Source organism: Lolium rigidum, chromosome 1 (genome assembly GCF_022539505.1).
Source record: "Lolium rigidum isolate FL_2022 chromosome 1, APGP_CSIRO_Lrig_0.1, whole genome shotgun sequence".
In the NCBI taxonomy this organism is placed as follows: domain Eukaryota; kingdom Viridiplantae; phylum Streptophyta; class Magnoliopsida; order Poales; family Poaceae; genus Lolium; species Lolium rigidum.
In genome coordinates, this window is record NC_061508.1 from 356,884,358 (window position 1) to 356,901,498 (window position 17,141).

Below are 17,141 nucleotides of genomic sequence, written 5' to 3' on the forward strand. Positions count from 1 at the left end.
AGTTTTATCCAATCCTAGTTGGACAGCTGCCTCCATTGCTCATGCCCTGAATTAGGCAGCGCCCCGCCGCTGGCCTCCGCCTCCAGAGCTAGATCGGCCAACAATCCCTCCTCCGCCACCTGACCTAGCCCACATCGCCGCACTGCCGCTGCGGCATCACCGCGCGCTGGAGCACTCCGGCCGCTAGATCCTGAGGGTCAGGGTCGCCCTCATCTCCGCCTGGTCTCGGGTCGAGCAGGAGGCGCTGTCGGTCGGCCTGCTTGAGGACGGCAAGGAGGAAGAGGGGGCCTGGTTGAGGAGGGCGAGGAGGCGCGCTGGAGAGAGATGGCGAGCAGCTGGTGGTGTGAAGTGGGAACGGAGGGATGGGGAGAGTGGACGGCCTGGGGGAGGAGTTGCTCGGGAGGAGGAGAGGGAGAAGTTAATGCGTGCTGTCAAACATGGTGGAAATACACTTCATATACGTACATATGTTGATACACACGTGGTGCTATCTGATTGGATGGTTTTCATCCTCGCGCGTTGCCAGGTTCCGTTCGCCATTTTCGAACCTGCCTCCTGTAATATTTCTTGACCGCTATACAAAGTAAAGGAGATGGGAGTACAAGAAACCGAGCAGAGAAGAGAGCATTTGAAAGGTTATATGCACAATTGCCCTGCGACCAATGGGGCATGTGAGGCAGCGGGATGGGTTCATCAGCTAGCGGCATAATGAGCAAGTGTATCTCCTTCAAGAATTATTTTGTGTATGTACAGAGGGACATTATTTCAATGTATCATGGCATCAGCAAAGTTTCTGGCACTAGTAGAGAACAGACCTTTTGTCCAACACCCTGGGAGCACTAGTCTTGGTTTTAAAACGAGCCGGGACCAACGGTTCGTTCGGCGCGGGACGACCCCACCCTCTAGTCCCGGTTTGTTTGGGGTCTTTGGTCCTGATTTATAATACAAACCGGGACCAAAGGGGCTGCAGCAGGCCGTGTCAGGCCTCGAAACCCTTTGGTTTCGGTTTGCCTTACCAACCGAGACCAAAGGCATACTCTTTGATCCCGGTTTGTCTTACCAACCGGGACCAAGTGCCCATCTGCCTACATATACCTTGCCCCTGCCCAAGTGTGAGCCACACTTAGCCATTTTACACTTCTTAGCATAAGAGGGGTGTATGTTGCTTTGTCCTTTTCATATGCACAAAAGTTGTTCGATGAAATGCCTAAGAGGTTTTGCCACTTGAGTTCACACAAAATAAGCCACACTTAACTGTCTTTTTTCTTCTTCATCGAGGTTAACAATTTTATCCTTCCATCTGTCATTGATAAAATGCATGTGTATATATATACATCGTTTCACTAATCATGATGTAATTTCAATCAATATCGTATCAGCATCTTCATCTGTTCTCATTCGATGATATCATCAACTAATCAATAACTCATTTACTCATTTTTTTCTTTGCTGGAGAGGGCTTGGAAATGGTTCATCAATACTGTTTCGGGCAAATAGAAACCGGAGCTTACATTTAAAGATCACCTTGTAAGTAGTACTATATATATAGCTATGTCCGCGAATCTCTTTGATATTTTGTTTCAATACCATGCTTGATTATTAGTTTAATCGAACTATTTTTCGTAAAGTGTTTGAAGCAGGAACCCGTGAATAACTTATGTGGATACTACGTCTGCGAGTTTATTCGCGAGATGACCTGTCACAGGAAACCGGAGGCGGCTATACAAGCCGTTCGTGTATGTGAACAATATTTCACAATCTTATTTTATTACCATCAATTGTATTGAGTTCCATTCATATATATTGATCTCCTTTTTAAATTTAGATGGAACGCCGGCGGGACTCTCTCCTAACGGAGGATTGCATACGAACAATTCAAGAGGAACTTGCGGAATTCTTTCTTAGCGAGGTTATAGCTCGAACTGGAGAATACCATCGGGAGTTCGTATATCTATGACTTAGGGATATGAATAGATATGGTACCTTTGGTCCCGGCTTTATATATTGTAAACATGCATTACTTGTACTGTATTTCATGACGATGTCTATATATACATGACGATGTTTGTGGTTTCTTAAATGATGTATGCATTGCAGAATTGAATGAATAATATAAAATCCTGAAACTCTGCCGTAGCAGAGAAAATGGATGTTTCTTTGCCGCGGCAGAGGTTTAGGGTGGAGCAGCGTTTAAACCTCTGCCGCGGCACGAGCCCCCTGGCCGCACCACGTGGCGTGGTCTTTGGTCCCGGCGTATATTTGAACCGGGATTAAAGGATTGAGCCTTTAGTCCCGACTGTTTGGTCCCGGTTCAAAAACCGGGACTAAAGGCCCAAATGAATGGGGACTGTGGGCCTTCTACTAGTGTGGAATGAGAGATATTCAGCCATTTTTGATATTGTACTTCATAGTAGGGCATGAAACAAATTGAGCTCTATATAGAGACCTTGGGATGAGACCTTTAACTATCAGACTAGATTTCCATAGCTTAGACAATTTTGTGGTTTGATTTCTACATGATTTGTCTGCAACCAAATCAAAACGCTTCAATTGAAAGACATGTATATGTAATACACAATATCAACAAATATAAGATTACACACGACAGCGGGAAAGAAAATATATGAGACCACGCATGCATCTGCTAGTCAAATTGAGGATTTCAAGCCTGCTTCATCAACTCCATTGCCGACTTGATGAGCGAGCAAACACTAGCGGCGCGACGGCTGAGCCCGACGCTCCCAGAGAACGCATTGAAACACTCAAGCTCTGATGTGGTGCCGGCAATGCGCTTTAGGTCCCCTTCCATCCCAATTTCCACGAATAGGGCCATGTATCGTGTGTCCAATCGCATCATGGCAACAACAAGTTCAATGGTGTATCGGCGGATCCGAGGCACGGCCATGCACGGAACGCTATACTCCCGCAGGATTTGCAAGAGAGTCCGCGCCAACGCTGTTTCTGTCACCCTCGCTGTGGCCAGGCTTGCCCGGAGGTCTCGAGGCTCCATGAACCGAAGCATCTGTGCGGCGAGGCCTAGAAAGATGTTCAGGATCTTCGTCTTCTCTACCATGATGGTACTCAACACCTAAGCAAGACGGTGATCATCAGTGATGTCATCAAAATAATGAGATATACTAAATGCTTTTATATGGCCATATTAAAGTTCAAAATAGCGAGCTATGCTTCTTAGCCATGGCATTACCACACACACTAGGAAAGCTATAGCTTCGCTAGAGCAAAGCTAAGCCATTTAGTGTTTTTTTGATTAAAATAAATTTAGGCATCATTTATCCATATCATCGAAAGAATATCGACATAAATTCAATAATTCAATTATACAAACAATTATACAAATGTCTATGCTGAACAATCGTGATGATTGTTGCAATAAAAAGAGCACGTAAGTGTATATTACATAACTAGGTCCATCTGCTTTTAAAATTCAAATCTTGGAATTTTTGAATCTGGCGGGCACTATTTTCTTGCCCAATTAACGTTCTATCGCTATTTAGCAAGATATTAGTGGGAAATTATATTTAGCTTTAAAACTGCACATATGGTTAGCGAGTCGTTGCCGCTATATGCAGATATATATGTGTGATTTGAAAGTACCTTGGTGGCGCTGGCGGCGACTCCTCTTAGGAGAAGTTGACACTCGTCCCCGACATAGGCGCAAAGGTTGCGCAGGATCCTGGCGGCGCCGATGATGATGACGGGGTCACTTAGCGCCTCCACCAGCCGCTCCACGCCACCGCCGCAAGCCATTATAATGGCGCCGCAGTTGCCCCTGCTCTCCAGCGCAAGCATCGCCAGCGCCTTGCCGGCCTCGATCCGGATCGCGTTCGTCTGCCGACCGTCCCCCCTCACCTCGTCCTTTCGAGGCAGAAATATGGCGACCAGCTCTCTCACCACGCCCCCAGTCCCACCTATCTTCTCCCTCGCCTCCTTATCGATGGCGAGGCTCGTCAGTATCTCTATTGCGAGCTGGTGTAGCTCGGACTGGATCTTCCCCTCGCGCTGTTGCAGCACCTCCCTGACGTTGCTCACCGTGAAGACGATGTCAGATAGTTCCCGCCGGAGAAGTTTCCCGGTGGCCCCCGTCGTACCCGCCAGCCTCTTCACGACGAGGAGCGCCTGCTTGACTGCCTTGAGCCGCATACTGGTGGGTGCCGCCTGCCCCCCGCCGGCGATGCTACAGTAGGAGATGATTTTGTCAAGGAGATTCCTGGTTTTGCCGATCTTGTGGCAGTTGTCATGGTCGTGCGCCAGCTTGCTGAGGATGGTGAGGCCGAGAAGGTTGAGCTCGTCGAGGTCTGCGTACAGCAGAGACGCGATGCACTCGATCGCCCCGGGGATGCCGGTGAGACGGAGGGCGATGATCTTCCTCCCGGTGAGCATGGAGACGACCACGGCGGCCGATCTGCGCACTTCATTCTCGGACGTGTTCTTCCAGCTGAGCATCTGGATGAGCTGCTCGATGGTGGAGGCGGACATGCCGATCTTGCGGAGCGTGGAGTCGGCAAAACGGTCGGACTCGGCGAGGGCGACGAGGATGCTGACCCCGAGGCTCTTCTCGTCGTGGGAGCCCGCGGTGAGCATTTCGTCGGCGTGGGAGACGAGATTCATTCGGAGGCCGTCGAAGATGCTGCCGCCGAGGCCCCGAGAGTAGGAGTCGTAGAAGAAGCGGCGGACGGCGATGACGCCGAGGGCAGTGCCGCTAAGGTGGCACTCCTTGGCGACGCGCTCGAGGAGGCGGTGGTGCCCCACCCTCCACTGCCAGAGCGCCTTCTCAACCAGGAAGAGCAGCGACTCCGCGAGGGCCAGCCCGTAGAATATGTCGAGCGCGGCGCGGCGGTTTGTCCACGGGTTGCCGCCGTCGACGCCGTAGCGCTGGGTGACAAGGCGGACGAGTGAGACGGCGGCGCACACGGACGCGGAGAGCAGCTGCAGCAGGCAGAGGACGTGTCCGACGGCCTGCGACACGGCCGAGAGGCAGGTCGCCTTCTGGTGCCACTCCAGCTCGTGGCTGCGGCCCTGGATGCGGGCGCCCTCGGTGAGCAGCAGCACGGTGATGCACCAGAAGTCGGTGCAGCTGAGCGTGATGGCGAAGCCGCCGAGCAGGACGACCGTCGCCCAGATGAAGGCCAGCGTGCCGAGGCGGCTCACGGCCTTCTCCAGTACCGCGAGCTGCATGGCCAGCACCGTGAGCTGGTGCTCCGGCGGTGCCACGTTAGGGTCGTCGGCGCCGGAGCAGACGCGAGGTGTCATCATGGCCTTCTGCGGCTCGAACGGCGTCGCCGGCAGCTGCAGCTGGTCAGGGATACGGATGCAGACTCTCGGGACAGCGAAACTAGCGTGGCGTTCCATTAAGTGGAAGGAGGATCCCTTGTGTTTCTGACAAGTGATGCCGATGTTACTATGTTTCTGACAAGTGATTGTGGTGTTTGCCCTGCAGATTATCGCGCGTTTCAGAGGGATTTTATATTCGTCCAATGTAATGCAAGTAAGCGCCGAATTGAGCCAACGCAGAGAAGGAGATATTTTCTTCTTCTTTTTCTTGTTAGAGAGAATATTGCTGTCTAAGGCAACGGGTGACGTTTCCAAAGAAAAGTCTACCAAGGAATTGGAGTTTTTATTTTCGTAAAAATGTACACGTGTGTATACGTTCGTGGAAACTTTTGTGCGTACAGAACTCTAACCACATTTTCTTATTTGGACGAGCCGCGAGCTACCTGTTAAACATCCACCGCTCACTATCCTTTCCGGCCATCGTGATTCGTGTTTAACTATTACGTCATATTTGCTTTTCATATTGATATGTCATATCTTTAAAATTTGAATGTAACGATAGTGAAATCTTGTTGTTTGAGAGACACTCTTCATAGACCCTACCCATATTTAGATTATTTCACTTGTTTTTCAATCAAATGGTGCTCAACCTTGGTCCGTTAAAATATTCAAAAAAAATCATTGCGATTTCATATTATAAGAGAATATGCCATATCGATATGAAACAGGCAGTCTTACACGTGAGAGGCCTCGCAAAAATCACGAGGAATACTGAACGGGGTATTCTTGATCAGTATCTAGTGGCTCCTCTAGCTAGAGAAATGCATTTTGGATACTCTAGCATGTTGCATGCAGAGAATGGCTTCTCTACCCTGGTCCAGTGCAAGCATCCATTAATGCATGTGTTTGGTTTAAGGTTAGCACAATAAAAGTATCGTGGGTTTTTATATGCCAAATATTTTTAACTCCGATGAACTAACCTCAAAAATAGTCAAACTAATTGTTTCAAAGAAAATTTTCACCATGTTTCATTAGGTTTCGTCAAGTTTCAATAGTTAAATTTCAAAAATTGTCCAAAAAATTCAATATTGCTCTTATTATGAATTTCACTTCAGTAGGACTCAAATATCTAAACGAATCAAAAATTAAATTTACGGTTCAAAAGCTACAGAAGTTTTAAGGTTTAGAACTAGATTTAATAGTGTGGAAGAGGAGAAAATCTTTTTTACAAAAAATCAGTAAAAAAAGAGGAGAGAGAAGGTGGACCATGCATGGGATGTCCCGTGCATGGTAGAGTTGTATTTCTTGTTGCATGCATGTTTCTCTTCTCTCCAATTTGAGCTCGGCTCCGAGGCGACTCAATCCGCAGCCTTAGCCTCCGTTTTTCAGCAGAAGTTAATTTTCAATATTGGCAGTATATGTTACAGTAGTATTTTTCTTATAACCATCTTCAATTCTTCATATCATATCCAATCTGTATTCAACTGAAGGCGAGAAAACATAGTCGAAGGAGAAGTGAACCGACCTTGTTGTTTATCCTTGCTTGCACAGCTGGTAGTCTCTCTTCCAAAATTCGTCAGCCTCCTCATGGTCACCAGGCTGTTACCGAATGTTCGTGTTCACGCCGCCGTTGTGATCAGCCAATCGTCTCCTCAATTATTTCCACAAGAGCAAGCGTTTATTCTGTTACGGCAGACTCGGCTTATTTTTCCTTCAGTTTTCATGCTGGAATCGTCGCCTAGTATGGTTCCTGCACGCCACATTCTTAATTATAATCATGTGTTCTGGTTAACGTGGCACTGCTGTTAGGATTTTACTTGAAATTGTCTTGCCAGATAGTCTGGCCGTCGGCTAGGCCGTTGTCCGGCCTCCTTGTACGGCAGTTGTGCGGAACACATGATGAAGCATTTGGCTGCAAGTTGACAAATATGAGCTTCAATCAGATTCATGGGACACCGAACATGAATTTTCTGATACCACGTTCGTGATATGATAGCTTCACTACAGAAAACGGTTAAATGTCTTCATCAAGTAGCTAAGAGCATCTCCAGTCGCGTCCCAAAACCATCCCCCAAAGGTATGTGGGGCGGGCCGGACAAAAAAAATTGTTCCCATCCGCGCACCCTAAAGGCCATTTTTGTCCGGCGCGGCCCAATACGGTGTCCAGCGTCCCGAGTGTGTCCCCGCTACACAGGGGACGCTCCGGGCACGCCGGACACAACGAAATGAGAGGCGAAGAGGCGAGGAGGCGCGGGCCCAATGCATTAGCGGCTCCGACTTTCAACCGTCGCCTACGTAGCGACAATGCAGGTCGGGAAGGGAAACTGTCGCATTGGCAACCGCGTCGATCGACGCGCCAACCGCCGAAATGGAGCGCGAACTCCTCGGAAGAGCAACCGCCGCTCTCTTCGACTTCTGCGCCGCCGTTCATCCGCGCTCAATAAGACCCCTATATATTCCGACCACCGCTTTCCATACAAGGGAATAAGCAGCGCTATATCTGCTTTAGTGGCTACTCGCTAATAAACTTGGCTTCCATAATATTTCAAACTTTATAATATGATTAAATTCTACATGTTCCATGTCAGTCAATGTGTAAACAAATTTTTGATATGTGTGCCTTTTATTTGCAACTTTATTCTAATTGCTTCCAGGAAACTACATAAGGAAGAAAAATGGAATGCACGTGTGACAGGAAAGTCACCTGAAATAGATGCAAATATCATGACCATTCTCCTAGTGGTACTAAAAGAGAATACATCGGCGAAACTGAGTAACACCCACCTGAAAAAATTAAGAGCAGAAGAAGACACAAAAGGAGGGAAGAAACGTGGTAGTCTAGTAACTGTGGCTATATTTTAATGTGCAAGTCGATACATCAGTTTACTAAATAGTCAACAGGGTTGTGTCATTCTGCAATACTGATTTCCACAACAAATGTAACTTTTCATAGTATAGCATCATCCATTCATTCCATAGTAACGATTGCCTGTGCTAAGACACTCACACCACCAGTCCATCTCCTTTTTGAGAGAGAACTTAGTTTGACCAAAAATTGAATATGATGTTTACACCACAAGCATGATAGTATCTCAAAGCCTTTCAGCATATGAAATGCAATTATGTGAAACAATATGAATGATGTGTCTACCATTGAAGGAATCTCTCAAAAAAACGTAGTTGCAGACATTAGTAGGCACCGAGAAATGACATTATGACACAAAAATTAACATGAAAAGAAAATATATATACTTGTAAGAACTAAATTCCAATAATTACATATGTCTATGTATAAGCAAAGTGACATTGAGCTAACTATAAACCATTTTTAGATAGCGAGCAAGCTTTAGATACAGCCTAATTGGTCCTTCCAAATTAAAAGAGAAAACTAAATTTGAATGATTCAAAAAAGAGTATGCTTCAAGTAATTATGACAAAATCTAAGTTTCTCAAGCTTCTGTTATGCAAGAAAAGACACAAATTGGTTCCTGAACCATGACATACTAAGAATCATATTCAGGTCAGGTTTTGAAGTACACGGCTACTGAACTATAAATCAGCTTCCAACCGCAGCAGTGTTCTTCAAAACACTATGCGATCTGATTTTTTAAGAGAATCCTTCCCAAATATAGTAAATTATCTAATTACAAACTTATAGTCCTCAAATAAGTTGATCGATAGTACGTGAATGGAAATACCAGCTAGCTAAATATTAGCAAACAAATGTCATAGGAAATTTGAACTGAATAGACTTTCAGTATTGAAATTACAGTGGACCTATTTACCATAGTTCAACAAAAGCATCTGTCACATAAAGATGTGAATGAGATGTGAAGATTTCTGCATACCAATGAAATGTGACACATTCACAATTAACTTAAATCTCTTAAGGGAAGGCAAATATCTAAAAAAATATCCAGATCTCTCCTATATAATTCAATTCAAAAATCTGAAATATTAAAGCTTAAGCAGATGCGTGTATGATGTCTACGGGTGCTTCTATTCTTGTAGACAGTGTTGGGCCTCCAAGAGCAGAGGTTTGTAGAACAGCAGCAAGTTTCCCTTAAGTGGATTACCCAAGGTTTATCGAACTCAGGGAGGAAGAGGTCAAAGATATCCCTCTCAAGAAACCCTGCAATCACAAAGCAAGAAGTCTCTTGTGTCCCCAACACACCAAATACACTTGTCAGATGTATAGGTGCACTAGTTCGGCGAAGAGATAGTGAAATACAAGTAATATGGATGAGTATGAGTGGTAATAGCAATCTGAATAAAATATGACAGCGAGTAAACATGCAACAAAACAGTAAACAAACGGAGATTCGATGCTTGGAAGCAAGGCCTAGGGATCCTGCTTTCACTAGTGGACACTCTCAACAATGATCACATAATAGGACTACTCTACACCCTTTTGTTGGATGATGAACACATTGCGTAGGATTACACGAACCCTCAATGCCGGAGTTAACAAGCTCCACAATTCAATGTTCATATTTAAATAACCTTAGAGTGCAAGATAGATCAACATAATTACACCAAGAACTAACATAGCATGCACACTATCACCATCACGCCATGAAGGAGGCATAGATCACGTCAATACTTATCATAGCAATAGTTAACTTCATAATCTACAAGAGATCACAATCATAGCCTACACCAAGTATCGCACGAGGCACACACTGTCACCATTACATAGTGCAGGAGGAATAGAGTACTTTAATAACATCACTAGAGTAGCACATAGATGATATTCAACTAGATCACATAAAGAGAGAGATGAACCACATAGCTACAGCGGAGCCCTCAGCCCGGGGGTGAATTACTCCCTCCTCATCATGGAGACAGCGATGGCGGTGAAGATGGCGGTGAAGACGGCGGTGGAGATGACTCCGGGGGCAATTCCCCGCTCCGGCAGGGTGCCGGAACAGAGACTTATGTCCCCCGAATTGGACTTTCGTGATGGCGGCGGCTCTGGATGGTTTTTTCTGTTTCCGTCGAACTATTCCGTAAGGGTTTTCGATGCAGGGGCTTTATATAGGCGAAAGGGCAGCCTCGGAGGGTCGAAGGGGCGACGACACCATAGGCTGGCACGGCCAGGGCCCAGGCCGCGCCACCCTATCATCTGGGGCCCACAGGGCCCCCCTCTGGCGGCTCTCGGGTGTTCCGGATGCTTCCGGGCAAAATAGGAACCCGGGCGTTGATTTCGTCCAATTCCGAGAATATTTCGTTACTAGGATTTCTGAAACCAAAAACAGCAGAAAACGAGAACTGGCACTTCGGCATCTTGTTAATAGGTTAGTTCCGGAAAACGCATAAATATGACATAAAGTATGCATAAAACATGTAGATATCATCAATAAAGTAGCATGGAACATAAGAAATTATCGATACGTCGGAGACGTATCAGCATCCCCAAGCTTAGTTCTGCTCGTCCCGAGCAGGTAAAACGATAACAAAGATAATTTCTTAAGTGACATGCCATCATAAACTTGATCATACTATTGTAAGCATATGTAATGAATGCAGCGATAAAAAACAATGGTAATGACATGAGTAAACAAATGAATCATAAAGCAATGACTTTTCAGGAATAGCACTTTCAAGACAGGCATCAATAAGTCTTGCATAAGAGTTAACTCATAAAGCAATAATTTAAAGTAAAGGCATTGAAGCAACACAATGGAAGATTAAGTTTCAGCGGTTGCTTTCAACTTGTAACATGTATATCTCATGGATAGTTGTCAATGCAAAGTAATATAATAAGTGCAATATGCAAGTATGTAGGAATCAATGCACAGTTCACACAAGTGTTTGCTTCTTGAGGTGGAAGGAAATGGGTAAACTGACTCAACATAAAAAAAAGTAAAAGAATGGCCCTTCGCAGAGGGAAGCATCGATTGCTATATTTGTGCTAGAGCTTTGGTTTTGAAAACATATAGAGAGCATAAAAGTAAAGTTTTGAGAGGTGTTTGTTGTTGTCAACGAATGGTAGTGGGCACTCTAACTACCTTGCCAGACAAACCTTCAAAGAGCGGCTCCCATTTTATTTTATATTTGGGTGGCACTCCTTCCAACCTTTCTTTCACAAACCATGGCTAACCGAATCCTCGGGTGCCTGCCAACAATCTCATACCATGAAGGAGTGCCTTTTTATTTTAGTTTTATTATGATGACACTCCTCCCCACCTTTGCTTTCTCAAGCCATGGCTAACCGAATCCTTCGGGTGCCGTCCAACAATCACATACCATGGAGGAGTGTCTATTTTTGTTAATTAATTTGGGACTGGGAATCCCATTGCCAGCTCTTTTTGCAAAATTATTGGATAAGCGGATGAAGCCACTAGTCCATTGGTGAAAGTTGCCCAACAAGATTGAAAGATAAACACCACATACTTCCTCATGAGCTATAAAACATTGACACAAATCAGAGGTAATAATTTTTGAATTGTTTAAAGGTAGCACTCAAGCAATTTACTTTGGAATGGCGGAGAAATACCATGTAGTAGGTAGGTATGGTGGACACAAATGGCATAGTGGTTGGCTCAAGGATTTGGATGCATGAGAAGTATTCCCTCTCAATACAAGGTTTAGGCTAGCAAGGTTATTTGAAACAAACACAAGGATGAACCGGTGCAGCAAAACTCACATAAAAGACATATTGTAAACATTATAAGACTCTACACCGTCTTCCTTGTTGTTCAAAACTCAATACTAGAAATTATCTAGACCTTAGAGAGACCAAATATGCAAACCAAATTTTAGCAAGCTCTATGTATTTCTTCATTAATGGGTGCAAAGTATATGATGCAAGAGCTTAAACATGAGCACAACAATTGCCAAGTATCACATTATCCAAGACATTTTACAAATTACTACATGTAGCATTTTCTGTTTCCAACCATATAACAATTAACGAAGCAGTTTCAACCTTCGCCATGAAAATTAAAAGCTAAGAACACATGTGTTCATACGAACCAGCGGAGCGTGTCTCTCTCCCACACAAGCATTTATTCAAACAAAAACAGAAACAAAAACAAACAGACGCTCCAAGTAAAGTACATAAGATGTGATGGAATAAAAATATAGTTTCACTAGAAGAAACCTGATAAGTTGTCGATGAAGAAGGGGATGCCTTGGGAATCCCCAAGCTTAGATGCTTGAGTCTTCTTAAAATATGCAGGGATGAACCACCGGGGCATCCCCAAGCTTAGACCTTTCACTCTTCTCGATCACATTATATCACCCTCTTCTATTGACCCTTGAAAACTTCTGCCACACCAAACTTCGAGCAAACTCATTAGAGGGTTAGTGCATAATCAAAATTTACATGTTCAGAGGTGACACAATCATTCTTAACACTTCTGGACATTGCACAAAGCTTCTGAAAGTTAATGGAACAAAGAAACTCATTCAACTTAACAAAAGCGGCAATGCGAAATAAAAGGCAGAATCTGTCAAAAACAGAACAGTTCGTAAAGACGAATTTTAAAATGGCACCAGACTTGCTCAAATGGAAAAACTCAAAACTAATGAAAGTTGCGCACATATCTGAGGATCACTTTCGTAAATTGGCCGATTTTTTCAAATTTTCTACAGAGACTTGTGCCAGAATTCGTGACAGATAGCAATGCTGTTTCTGCGAAGCGATCCCAAATATAACATCATCTTTAACATAGAAACTTTACTTGGCACAAAAACATGATAAGGAGAGGTTGCTACAGTAGTAAACAACTTCCAAGACTCAACAAAACAAAAATTGTTGTAGTAAAATAAACACATGGGTTATCTCCCAAGAAGTTCTTTCTTTATAGCCATTAAGATGGGCTCAGCAGTTTTAATGATGCACTCATGAGAATAGATAATGAAGCAAAAGAGAACATCAAGAGGCAAATTCAAAACAAATTTAAGCCTAACATGCTTCCTATGAAAAGGAATCTTGTAAATAAACAAGTTCAAGAAGCATAATGCAACAAGCATAGAAAGATAAAACAAGTGTAGCTTAAAAAAAATCAGCACATAGAGAGGCATTTTAGTAACATGAAAATTTCTATAACCATATTTTCCTCTCTCATAATAACTTTCAGTAGCATCATGAGCAAACTCAACAATATAACTATCACTTAAAGCATTCTTATCATGAGTCTCATGCATAAAATAATTACTACTCCCAACATAAGCATAGTCATTCTTATTAATTGTAGTGGGAGCAAATTCAACAAAGTAGCTATCAAATATAGGAGGTATATTGTAATCATAATCAAATTTATTCTCCATAACAGGTGGTAACAAAAGACTACTATCATTATAATCATCATAAATGGGAGGCAAAGTATCATCAAAGTAAATTTTCTCCTCAATGCTTGGGGGACTAAAAATATCATGCTCATCAAAGCCAGCTTCCCCAAGCTTAGAATTTTCCATAGCATTAGCAACAATAGTGTTCAAAGCATTCATATTAATATGTTCCATCGGTTTTTTAATTTTCGCATCAAACCATCCATGTCTTAAATCAGGAAATAGAATAAAAAGGTCATTGTTGTCCATTATGCCTAACTAGTGTAAACAAGAAACCAAATGTCGCAATTGCGCAGTCTAAAGGAAATAGCTTCGAGCACACACACAATGGCGCCGTAGAAAGTCACTGTTACTCGGAACCGGAGTATGAGTGCCTTTTACCTTTCCTCCTCAAGCAACGGCGCCAGAAAAGTGTTTGATGTCTACGGGTGCTTCTATTCTTGTAGACAGTGTTGGGCCTCCAAAAGCAGAGGTTTGTAGAACAGCAGCAAGTTTCCCTTAAGTGGATTACCCAAGGTTTATCGAACTCAGGGAGGAAGAGGTCAAAGATATCCCTCTCAAGCAACCCTGCAATCACAAAGCAAGAAGTCTCTTGTGTCCCCAACACACCAAATACACTTGTCAGATGTATAGGTGCACTAGTTCGGCGAAGAGATAGTGAAATACAAGTAATATGGATGAGTATGAGTGGTAATAGCAATCTGAATAAAATATGGCAGCGAGTAAACATGCAACAAAACAGTAAACAAACGGAGATTCGATGCTTGGAAGCAAGGCCTAGGGATCCTGCTTTCACTAGTGGACACTCTCAACAATGATCACATAATAGGACTACTCTACACCCTTTTGTTGGATGATGAACACATTGCATAGGATTACACGAACCCTCAATGCCGGAGTTAACAAGCTCCACAATTCAATGTTCATATTTAAATAACCTTAGAGTGCAAGATAGATCAACATAATTACACCAAGAACTAACATAGCATGCACACTATCACCATCACGCCATGAAGGAGGCATAGATCACGTCAATACTTATCATAGCAATAGTTAACTTCATAATCTACAAGAGATCACAATCATAGCCTACACCAAGTACTGCACGAGGCACACACTGTCACCATTACATAGTGCAGGAGGAATAGAGTACTTTAATAACATCACTAGAGTAGCACATAGATGATATTCAACTAGATCACATAAAGAGAGAGATGAACCACATAGCTACAGCGGAGCCCTCAGCCCCGGGGGTGAATTACTCCCTCCTCATCATGGAGACAGCGATGGCGGTGAAGACGGCGGTGGAGATGACTCCGGGGGCAATTCCCCGCTCCTGCAGGGTGCCGGAACAGAGACTTCTGTCCCCCGAATTGGACTTTCGTGATGGCGGCGGCTCTGGATGGTTTTTTCTGTTTCCGTCGAACTATTCCGTAAGGGTTTTCGATGCAGGGGCTTTATATAGGCGAAAGGGCAGCCTCGGAGGGTCGAAGGGGCGACGACACCATAGGCTGGCGCGGCCAGGGCCCAGGCCGCGCCACCCTATCATCCGGGCCCACAGGCCCCCTCCGGCGGCTCTCGGTGTTCCGGATGCTTCCGGGCAAAATAGGAACCCGGGCGTTGATTTCGTCCAATTCCGAGAATATTTCGTTACTAGGATTTCGAAACCAAAAACAGCAGTAAAACGAGAACTCGGCACTTCGGCATCTTGTTAATAGGTTAGTTCCAGAAAACGCATAAATATGACATAAAGTATGCATAAAACATGTAGATATCATCAATAAAGTAGCATGAAACATAAGAAATTATCGATACGTCGGAGACGTATCAGTGCACATCAATATGGCATGAGATCTCTTGGTAGCATGTTTATCTTCTGTTTTGAAACTGACACAAACAAAAATGCTAGTCCAAGTGATTGGACTGAACTTACTCCAAGTGATTTGACTGAACTTACATCAATTGGTGCACCCTAGCCTTCTTGGCCTCCCTCAGTCACTCCATGAGGCTCGGCCTTGCCGTTGCTTTGCTTCTGGGTCCTCCATTGGCGTACAGCAGCCCTATCCAGGCTCACGCCCTTGCCATCGGCGCCCGCCGCAAGCCAGGTCGGTCCTCAGCGGAGCCCCTTGGTTGTCCCTCCTGCCTGAGGGCATCCAGCTCCCACTCGACTCACCTCCGTAGCTCGAGGAAGGCCCGGTTGGTCACCTCCGGCAACATGCAAACAAGCTAAAGGCACCGCCCAAGGCACGCGCGCCACATATATCTTCGACATGCAAGGACGACCACACAGGGCCAGGCCGACCAGCAGAGAGGCATCGTTCCCATGGCACGGCTTATGCCAGCGATCTCACCACGGTTAATTGCTTTAAGTAATTTAGAGCATCTCCAACTAAAGGCCTCATGCAACATCTGATAGTTAACCTATAGAGACACTAAGGGAAACAATGTCGGAAACGACATCCGGCAGTTGAGCCATAGAGACACAAGGAAACAACGAACAAAAAGGTGGCACGCCGAGCTGTATCGCCCAAAGGGCTATTATTTTGGTATTAAGAGCAAGTCCTGCAGCTCCCCAATTTTTCCTCCCTATGTCGAATATTGCATTTAACACCAGTCTTTGTAGCATTTGTTACACCAAACACAAAAACAAAATATTTTTTGCAGCTAACCTAGGTTCTGCCTTAACTTTTGCACCTGGCCCAAGTGACAAGTTTAACCTGTTACTTGATAGATCGGACCTATAATTTTTGCTCGCCTGGCGACCAAGGTAGCATTCATAGGCCTCTCTCTCTGTGTGACAAGGAGATGTAGCCACGTGTCACCGAAACTCATCCTCGTCAAATGTCTTGCTAGACACCGGCCAATTTGTATGTCGCAGGCGGCACGGCGTCAACGTTTCCCATGGATTTCCAAGACCCTGGCCGCACGTCTGTATGTTCTCGTGCCTCCACCATCAGCCGTTCCCTCTGATTGTCTTCTTCTATTCTTTGATAGCAGTAGGGGAAGGAAGAACAAACCCTAGGATGCCTCCACGAATTTGGGTCCCGAATCAACATACAAATGTAATCATATTCGTAATTTCAGAGTCAATTTGATCTGAACGGACTGTGTATTTTGCTCAAACAAATTGTGAAGTGGGAAGATAGCTCGGTGTTGTCCTATGAACATTCCCATGTACTTTATGTACTTGCAGCGAGTGTGACCATTATGTTAAAATGTTTGTACATGGTAAGGTACTTCTGTTGCTCAAATAATATTATTTTTAAATGCTTGCTACCCAATTTTTATTATGTTACTAGTAGAAAGCACATGCGATGCACGTGGTGGCCTATGATCACAGTGCCGCTAATAATGTTAAAATATTATATATGCATATATTTATATATTAAAATTAAATAATAACTACTTTCATTTTAAGAGAACTCATTTTTTGTACTCCCTCCATACCGGTTTACTGGGTTTATTGTGAACTTGGAAATATACTAAGAAATTAGGCTCATTAGGTGATTAATGTGCGATTACTCCCTGTAAACCCGCACCCCTTGCATGCA

General features: G+C 44.4%; 1 protein-coding gene across 1 annotated transcript; it reads right to left on the reverse strand.

Moving 5' to 3' along the window:
- Nucleotides 1-2,662: 2,662 nt before the first annotated feature.
- Nucleotides 2,663-5,370, reverse strand: LOC124665675. Its single transcript, XM_047203068.1, has 2 exons — nt 3,616-5,370; nt 2,663-3,088 (listed from the first exon to the last, which is right to left on the reverse strand). The coding sequence occupies exons 1-2, from the start codon at nt 5,368-5,370 to the stop codon at nt 2,663-2,665; spliced, it is 2,181 nt and encodes a 726-aa protein (XP_047059024.1).
- Nucleotides 5,371-17,141: the final 11,771 nt, after the last annotated feature.